Source organism: Zea mays, chromosome 9 (genome assembly GCF_902167145.1).
Source record: "Zea mays cultivar B73 chromosome 9, Zm-B73-REFERENCE-NAM-5.0, whole genome shotgun sequence".
In the NCBI taxonomy this organism is placed as follows: domain Eukaryota; kingdom Viridiplantae; phylum Streptophyta; class Magnoliopsida; order Poales; family Poaceae; genus Zea; species Zea mays.
The window spans coordinates 9,017,369-9,027,207 of record NC_050104.1 but is presented as its reverse complement, the minus strand read 5'-3'; the positions used below and the strand labels follow the sequence as shown (position 1 = coordinate 9,027,207).

Genomic DNA, 9,839 nt, shown 5'->3' with positions numbered 1-9,839 from the left:
TTCGGTTCTGGTCATCTTGAACAAGATGATGAACCTCTTCGGAAGCTTCATTTATCTGTCTCTGAAGGTCAGCTAAACGAGCCATCTTCTCCTTCTTTCGTTGCACCTGTTGCTGAAGGATCTCCAGGTTTTGGATCTCCTGATCCAAGTCATCTTCCGGAGGCGTTGGACTAGCAGCCTTCCTCTTCTGGCTTCGGGCCTCCCTAAGAGAAAGGACGTCCTGATTGGGATCCAACGGCTGCAGAGTAGCAGCCCCTGTCGCTGAAGCTTTTTTCGGCGGCTTGACGAAGGTGATGCTTGCCAAAGGTGTTCAGCGCTCAAGAAATGGAAGTGAGTTCACCGGAGGTGGGCGCCAATGTTGGGGACTTGTTCTCAAATGCTATGAATCAAGAACAAGGCAACACGCAATGTTAAATATTAAAGCCCTTCGTCCTTCGAAACATTATTTCCCCTTGGGTATAATGAATTTCGGACGAAGGTTATGAAGGTCATACCTTCATAATCATAATAGAAGATTAAGAAATGATTTATGTATAAAATATGGAAAATAACATAACTACTTTAAACATTATCAGTAATTTATTTCTATTCATTTTTCTTATATAAATGATGACAAATTACAAATGTACCTTCGACTTGAAGGAAAGTAAGGATACAAACGTGATGCCGATGCCAAGTCAGTGTGAACAGTACAGGAATACTGTTTATCTATTTATAGGCACGGGACGCAGCCCGTATAAAATTACATTAATGCCCTTTACTTTTATCAATAATTCTATAGTAATTCTTCGAGGGCTGATTTGGCTTTTCATCTTTAAGTCGGTTTCTCCTTTCTGCTGTCATGCCGAAGCTCCTCTGCATATAGCTTCGTGATCGTTTCATCCTTCGTCATGATCGTCTTCCATTTCAGTCAAGCTTCGTCTTGACCATGCTTCTGTATACCCGCAACCTGATTCCAAAGATACCTGCTCGCATACTTAGAAAACATTATCAAATCACGTTTTTGAGGACCTTCGGAAGCCGAAGGCCCCCAACATGACCCTTGGCCTTTGTGGCTCTCCTCAACAACATAGAGGTAGGCAAGCCTTTGTGGTGAGCTGAACCACGAGATAAATCTGTATCTATGTGTGCTGATCTAAAATGCTCATTTGAATAGTTAGGGTTTAAGTTGCTCAAATTTGAATATCAGAATAAAGGAAGATATTCTACTTGCATAGTAGCTCTTTTGAATCTGAGGAGTTAGACTTAGAGCAGCAAGAGGATATGAATATGATCAACGCAAGATAACTTTGGGAGTAAAGGAGTAAAATAAATTGCAATAGCAAGCACATAATAAAGGTACGATAATTTGTTTATCATAATTTGCTTTCACAAAGAAATTTACGTCTCCGTTGAGGAGGCCACAAAGGAGGTCCATATCAACCCTTTCCTCATTCAAGTGATCACTAAGATCGAACTAGAGTTTCCCTTTGCTTTTCTCAAGAAGCCGGAGTCTCTGCAAGGCGCTTCACATGTTGAAGGCTCATGCTAACTTTACAATTGAGGAGTGCGATGCGCCAAGACTCAATGACACAAACACACTCTCTTCTCAGCCCAAACACAAGTGAACTCTCAACTACTACTCAATTGCTTGCTCTTTCTAGCACACTATTTAGCTTGTGGCACATGGGTAACTTTGGTGGTGTTGTGGATGTTGCTCTAGCTTGTAGGAGTTATTTCTTAGATCTCCTGTATTGAATGGGATGGTTGGAGGTGTATTTATAGCGCCCAACCACCAAAATAGTAGTTGGAACACTTCCCAAGGTTTGCACTAAATTTGGCTGCACTAGACCTCTATCAGAATGTCGTTTCATTGACTGTTCGAATTCGAAGTGTCAAATGTTAGGTGGCACCGGACTGGTTCGGTCGGTGCACCATTGAACCTTGCCATGTCGGTGCTACATTAGCTTGACTATCAGGCTATCCAATCTGATTATTGATTTCTGAAGGTCCGGCACACACCGAACCTCGGTTCGGTGGGCCAGGTGCCTTTTTCTAGAACATGACTTCTTTGTGTAACTGGTCTAATGACCCATCCATTGCACACTAGACTAGTTTGGTGCTCCAACCTTCAGAGCCCAAAAACAAGTTGTCTATGTAACTGGTCTAGTGACCCATCGAACTAGTCTGGTGCACATCGAACTTGGTCTCGTGCGCCGCATAGCATAGTTTTAAGACCTTTTTGGACTTTTCTTCCTTGTATTTGCTTGGCTATCTTCTTGAGTACTACTATGGCTTAGACAAATATATCTAGAGTCCATCCATTGGTCTAAGCCATAGTTCATTCTCCTTTTGATCAACTCAACTCATTTTCTCATTCTTGCTCAAGCTTAGCTTCAAAAGACCAGTTTCAATATCTAATCTTTTCAACTTCTCTTAGGTGGTTAGATATGTTTCTAGGGGCATTTAGAACTTATCCAAGTACTTGAAGTTTATCACAGTCATCTTTTCCAAATTATGCCCTTTCTAGCTGAGATTTGAGTTACAGTTCATATTGAATCTTTCAATTTCAATCTTATGAACATGCAAGCATTCATCTAGCAAACTAGTTAGTTCATAATGTTGTGATAGTCATCAATCACCAAAACTAATATAGAAATGGCTTAAAGCCCATTTCTCTTTCACCCTAGTCCTTAATCTATCTTTGTGGACTAGTACTATAAGTGTGAAGTGCCCTGGTGGTTAGAGTGTCATTGGTCCCATAATGGTCCTTAATGGACTTGGTGGTGTGGCTGTCATTCCTTTGGATTGTCTTGAGATCAAGTTACCAAGAGGGTCAAGGTTCTATCCTACATAAAGTTAGGGTAGGGCCCAGTGTAATGACCTCTTAGGAGTAGTGGTCCTAGTAGGTGGAGCTCTTTGAAAACTTTATATACCAAGATCCTTGAATGCTTCTTGGTGGTAGCTGGAGTTATGGACTTCCTATGACACTAACAACCATGTCTGCCCTCCCCAAACTACTTGGCATGTGCTTCAACTTATTCTCCATATATCATGTGGTTGTAACATATCACAACACGTTTGGATGCCTCCTATGTGGAGAAGAGCGGTTCTATGTGCACCATGGAGTGGGGTGGCCCGTGGGGTGGCTCGAAGCTTCACACACTGTTGAATCGTTGGGCGAATCATATCTCAAGTGCCTACAATGCCAAAATATTGGCAATCTGATTCAAATAAGGTATTTCTTTGACTAGTTCAAGGATACAAGCTAAATGTAACTGTAACAGTAGGGAAAAATCAAAGGACAAGCTAAATGTTTCTGTATGCACTTTTCCAGAAAGCTTTCATACTTTATGACCAATAGCATGTCAGACCTAAAAGGTTGACACTATTTGTTGTCATTAATATTACATTGATTTTCCATAAAGGTTTTGAGTGAGTTTGATAAAATGTCTTTGACTTGCAAAAAAAGTAGTAGCTAAAATTAGTAAGTCTATAACTAGATATTTCTTGTTTCATATTTGTTTGGTGTTATAGGTTCAACTGCAAGTGGTTTGAGTTGCTAGATTATAATATTACTCTGATGTCAACACTCTACAGGTGAGATAAAAAAACTTATGTTATAGATGTTTACAGTTTCACAAAGTCACTATTAAGACTCAAATCCATTATATTTAAAGGGGAAACTTGAATTTATTATAGGCAGAACTGCATTGGATAAAGTATTGCTTGTCGATCCACCTTGACTTTAGTTGTTAGTCACTCAGCCTATGTTAAGGCGGTTAGATATTTTTTCTATTGCAACACATGATCATGATCCAAATTGACTTATTATATATGATGTAAAACCATTATCATATCATAAATGTATGATATGATTGTCATCGATCTAATCATAACATGGTAAAATTCAATTATTCATCTCATGCTCATGCTAGTTAAATCAATTAAAATTACAGACATCCCATGCCTATTTTGGAAAATCTATCTTCCTAACATATCCAATCAATTTGATAAGTTGCATCAACTAATCCTATACCTTGTATCAGGATAGCGTTTAGTTCAATTTTTTGTAATGCAACTTAATTGCAATGATATGCAAATCGATTTGTTTTTTGTTTGGTTTAAGCACCATTAACAGATACAATGAAATCGGTTTTGACTTGCTTGTTTAAGTAAAGGTGTGCATCTATGTGCCAATGGAGACTGAGGCAGTGTCGAGTGCTGCCCTTCTATATGGAATCAACATTAATGGTTCCGCTTTTTGCTTGGTGTGCCATTCTTGCTTGGTCTGTTATCATTAGGCTATTCCCAGTGGAGATTTCATCTGTGTTTCATCCTTATTAAATATGCTACCATACAAGGAAGTATAATGACATGAAAAAAATTATTAAAGAGAGTGTTGGGGACTTGTTCTCAAATGCTATGAATTAAGAACAAGGCAACATAAAATGTTAAATGTTAATGTCCTTCGTCCAACGAAGCATTATTCCCTTGGGGATTAATGGACCTTGGACGAAGGTTGATGACAATACAATTACGAAGGTTAAATCTTCGTAATTGAATTTTAATAGATTGTATAAGATAACATAAAATATAGAGTATCAAAGGTAAATGAATCATAAACAAACCATATTATATCTACTCAGTATATTTAATCATTGAATACAGTTATACCTCTGCCTTGGCAAAGATTGGTTCCCGAATGATGCGATTGCAAAATACAGGAATGCGTGAACAGTAAAGGAATATTGTTCACTATTTATAGGCACAGGACACAGCCTGTGGGGAATTACAATTATGCCCCTTATAAGGGATTACAACAGCGACCCAATCATTTATGGACTAAAAGGTCATTCTACTTTTAAGTCGGTTTGTAATTCCGAAGCTTCATGAAGAGGATCCTTCGGTCATCTCATGCGGACAGCTTCAGCCGAAGCTGCTTCTTCCTACAAGACCTTCGGCGACGAAGCATAGTCCCAACAGAGAGAGATAGAGAATTGCATCTAGATGAAACTTAGAATAAATTGTTTCATAGGAAAAAATTGATGTGGAATTTTTGAAAAGGTGCAATAAAACCATGCACTAGGGATGGCCTTAGGACACATACAACTCATTTAATACATCGTCTCTTGAGGGGTCTCTAAGGGGTTAAATAAAAATTACAAGAGATGGTCTCTTCATGAAGAGCCAGTCTCTACATGACTCTCCATACATATTGTATCTTAATTCAATTATAATGTGACTGATTTTAAACACACCCCATTGTATCATATAGTTTCTTAGTTGTCTTTTCTACTTGGAAAACCGATAAGGGACCTTGGGGTGGTACATGCCCTTATAAACACCAAATAAACAAATCAAATAATGACTTAGATTATTTATATTAGCACAATTTTTTATTCCTTTTATGTTTGCACTTGCTTAGCCTAAGACCAACTCTAGCGATATAAAGGTCTGCATCCCTTAAAACGTCGCTCTGTCCGTGGAGTAGTTTCGTTGATGGTCGCCCCTTTGTAGCATCCTTCGGACCGATGTTGCATCACTCTCCCCAACCGGGCGATGGTTGGGGTGCACACCACTGAGGCGAAGGCAACGATGTTTGCTTTCTAGGTGAGAGCGACATTGGAGGAGGAGGGGGAGATAAGAGGAAGGGAGGTGACAGGGGAGAGTTGGTCAGCTCGTTCACGGTAGGATCTTCTTCATCGTCTGCCAAAACCATAAACAATGCTATAGAGGAGGAGTAGAGGTAGAGAAAGAGGAGGTGCGCTACAGCTGCATCGCCGATGCAGTAGAGGACGAGATGCGACAAAGTAGTAGAGGGGTCGTTGTCGCATCGCCACTACAGGTGAGAACTAGAGGCGCGAAGGAGGATAGAGGTAACAATTGCACCGCCGCTGCAGGGGAAGATGGGAGGGACAGGAGAGAAGGAGAGGGCAAAGGGAACGTGAGGCGGCGGTGGAGTACTAGTCCATCAACTGCACCGACACTATAGGGAGGACGGGAGGGCGCAAGGGAGGAGGTGAAACGCGTCGCGACGAAGAAAGCTGGCTGCTAACGCGATGTCATGAGTGAATGGATGGAATCGACTGTTGGAGCGTGTGGAGAAAGGGCTTGCAAAGATACAGAGCCGATGAAGCCGCTTCCGTTTTACATGACAAGATGGGTAGTACGATGCTAGGATGAACAACATCGGCGAACACATAAAAAGGGAATGGATATCCATTTACGGAACGTAGGGTGGACGAACCAAACATTCTCCTTTTCTATGCGTGTGCATGGACATTAGCAAATCTATACCACTGTATAATCCACCAATTTAAATTTTACAAAACGCATCTACCAAATCACCCCACACTCATAACCTCTCCTAGATCCACCAAACAAATTGCACTCACACAAAACACACCTTCAAAACCAACGGTTCAGATCGGCCCTTGCCCTTCGTCGCTCAAATCCGATGACCAATATTATTTGGATCATCCTCCCTCTCTCATCACTCACTCCGCCGCCTCCCCTCCCTCTGTAAGCCCGACGCCCTGTCCCCATCACTCGCCGCATTTGTACCCGCCCATGGACTCCCTCTCGGTGTTGGTCTCGGCAGAATAATGCACCCCGCAAGGGCACGCCACGGTGTCGGCGTCTGACCCGACGCCGCTCATCTCCGCGTAGCACGGGCACCTGGACCTAGGGGTGGTAATGAATCATGATCTAAATAGTCTTTTACAAAATTTAGGGCCCTGAATAAATTTTAATTTAAAAATAAATAGAAATAGAGATTAATCCTAACCTAATCAGATCATTAGATCTTATAGCGTAAAATTGAGATCTCATTATCATAGCTGACCACTTCTTCGACTGCCTGGACATGTCGCAGTCGGCGGCGTTCGTGCTCGACGCGCCGGGCATTGTCTTCTTCATGGGCGTCGGCAAGTGGGGAATCGTGGCAAGGAAGACCGCGCAGCGTTGCTGGGCTTCGCGCGCGTCGGCTTCTTCGCCCCCGTCGACGTGCTCTTCCCCGGGGATGTGCTCTTGCTCCTCTCCAAGTTCCGTGCCCCTCCTGCCGTAGCACGGGTAATTAGGCTAGTCACTAGTAAACAATAGAGGTCACATCTCCTTTTACGAAAGCTGTCAATGATTGGGCCTAATAATCAGGACTCCGGTCGGAGGTTCTGGGTCCACGCATCCACTAGTCTTGGCTGCCTATAGTAGCACTCCTCCCGTTCCGTGCACTACTGTTTGGATTATTGTCAGCCAGACATGCATCCGCAATTCCGCATCCTTACGTTATCCTTGAGTACCACAACTCAAATCACACAGTGCTCCCTCCCGTCTGCCGATAAAAAATATGGAATACTGATGATTCGTCGTTGAATATTCTACACGAAGTGTACAAAAAAATTTATTGAAACCTATGATGCATACATAACGAATATAATTAGTTATGCAAACGACATCTATTTTTGAGAAAGAGTAGGTATATATATATATACCAAATTATCCAAATAAGTATATCTAGAAATTTGTATTTGTCTGTTACTCCGACCCGCACCGCCTGCGACAATATCTCAGATATTTATTTGGCTCATCTCCTGAAAACGAGCTCTTGTTTTGGTCGCATCGAGTTCACCCTTTTCTACGACAAGCGGCGCAACACGGACCTGGCGTCGAATATCTACCGTGTTCTACACCAACTTTCCAAGCACAAAACTAGACGCGTAATACCGTGCAAACGCTTGCGCACCGAACGAGAGCAAAATATCCCATGCAAATGCAAGCCACGTACGCTTTGCCCTTCCACAGCGAGCGAGTGGCCAGCGCAGCCGATAAGAAACGAGTGCACGGAAACGCCCCGCCCGTCGACGAACCAAGCTATATATCAACCTCGTCCTCCCCAGCGCAAGACGCCAACCGCGAAGCACTACACTACACTACACCACACCCACCCGACGACGATCACACACGCAGAAGATCGAGTTCGTTCGATCGTGACCGTGACGCAGGAAGCTATAAGCTAGCCAAGACAGGAATAATAATGGCGGCGTCGACGGTGGCGAGCCTCTCTGTCCCGGTGACGACGACGACCTTCGCGGCGGCGGGCGGCGGCGACGTGCTGATCGTCGTCCCGAGGAGGGCGGGCGCCAAGCGCGTCGTCTGGTTCCCCGCGGCGGCGCGCCGCGGCGGCGGGCGGTTGGTCGCCGTGCGGTCCAGCGGGCCGGCCACGCCGCCGGAGATCTCCGACAAGGTGTCGGAGAGCATCAAGCAGGCGGAGGAGACGTGCGCGGACGACCAGAAGGGCGACGCCGAGTGCGCGGCGGCGTGGGACGAGGTGGAGGAGCTCAGCGCCACGGCCAGCCACGCCCGCGACAGCCTCAAGGAGACCAACGCCAACGACCCGCTCGAGAAGTACTGCAAGGACAACCCGGACTCCGAGGAGTGCCGCATCTACGACAACTAGCTAGTCGTATAGCTATATAGGCCATCGACATGAAGGACGAAGGTTGTAGCACACTACGAAAGAATGATACTCTCGATCGGCGCGTCATACGTGGAATGAACTTGTTTGTATCAAGCTATCTATACCTCAATGCTTCTCTACCTGCCGCCGCCGCACCCCGTATGATATGTGATACACAGCTGGGATGGTATACTGATATTTTGGGTTAATTTCATGTGCCAAGCGTGTTTAAAGTCTGGGATGATGGACTGACGGATACTTTGCATTTCGCAAGGAATCCGACACCGTCGAGTAATCTCAAGCCAGTTTGCCGCCAGCTGACATTTTCTTTGGACAATGCACAGTGCGCACATGAACATATGTTTCTGCAAACTCCGTTCCTCTATTCAACAAATCATGTACAGAAAATAAAAAAAAACAAAGACTGTAGTTAGGTTTACAGTTTTGAGATTTACCAGAAGTAGAGGATATTACAGCAATAATGGCTGACTATCTAGGACTAGGAGGGATGAGGGCGTAGGTAGGTCAGTAGGTGGTCCTTTTGAACCTAAGCATGACTAGAAGCCAACACATGGACAATTACAGAGGTCCATGTCGCAGTATGCATAATGCCCTACGTTGTCTTACTACTCATCGATTAATGAACACAAAGGTGAAAAATATTACGAGCTCAAACACAACTGAGCACCAAGACCTCATCACTCTATCTCACCTCCTAGTTCCGATGGTACTTCTAACCTGATATTCCTAATGCGCCTTTATGTATGCCCTCTATGTAGAATGAATTCAATCTCGGGAAAGTTTAGAACTTCTGAACCCCGTGGGAGGAAGTGTGTATGTCCAACCTGAACATATAGATCTAACCCTATGGATTGACGTCAAAAATGGCTCGACTGGATGTAAGAAAAATGGACCAGGTTCCATTTGATATTTGAGTTTTGATGTTTGATGATCAACATAACCATTTGGAATAACATTTTATTCTAGTGTTTATGTATATAGTTAAAGGATGCAACATGCACTTGGACGAAGGCATACTGGTGTTCAAGAAGATCAACACCTCAAGAAAGACATTAGAAGACTCATTGAAGACTTACAAGATCATGCAAGGGTCAAAGACATAAGATGGAAGAAGCCCAGACGACAAACCATCAAGAAAGAGATAAAAATTGGTTGCTTAGCAACACTAGACATGTTTGATGAGGCACTGAATAAAGAACCAGATACGAGTTCACTATACTAAATAAAGGGCTACTTAGACATATTACACCGAATATCACCATTGAAAACGTGCTCACTCACAAGTACGATGTCACTTGTAAGCTTCTCCACATCAGGAATGTAGATCTCACAATCAAACTTATCTTTGCTGTGAGATTGTAGTCACTATGGAGAAAATTGC

At 43.4% G+C, this 9,839-nt stretch overlaps 1 protein-coding gene across 1 annotated transcript; it reads left to right on the top strand.

Moving 5' to 3' along the window:
• The first annotated feature begins 7,903 nt into the window (after positions 1–7,903).
• On the top strand, positions 7,904–8,643 carry LOC100281649 (uncharacterized). Its single transcript, NM_001154568.2, has one exon. It carries the CDS (start codon positions 8,015–8,017, stop codon positions 8,435–8,437), a length of 423 nt encoding a protein of 140 aa, NP_001148040.2. The 5' UTR covers positions 7,904–8,014; the 3' UTR covers positions 8,438–8,643.
• Positions 8,644–9,839: the final 1,196 nt, after the last annotated feature.

Excerpts from the sequence above, each read along its gene's own strand:
- LOC100281649 (NM_001154568.2), top strand. The coding sequence starts at position 8,015 with ATGGCGGCGTCGACGGTGGCGAGCCTCTCTGTCCCGGTGACGACGACG.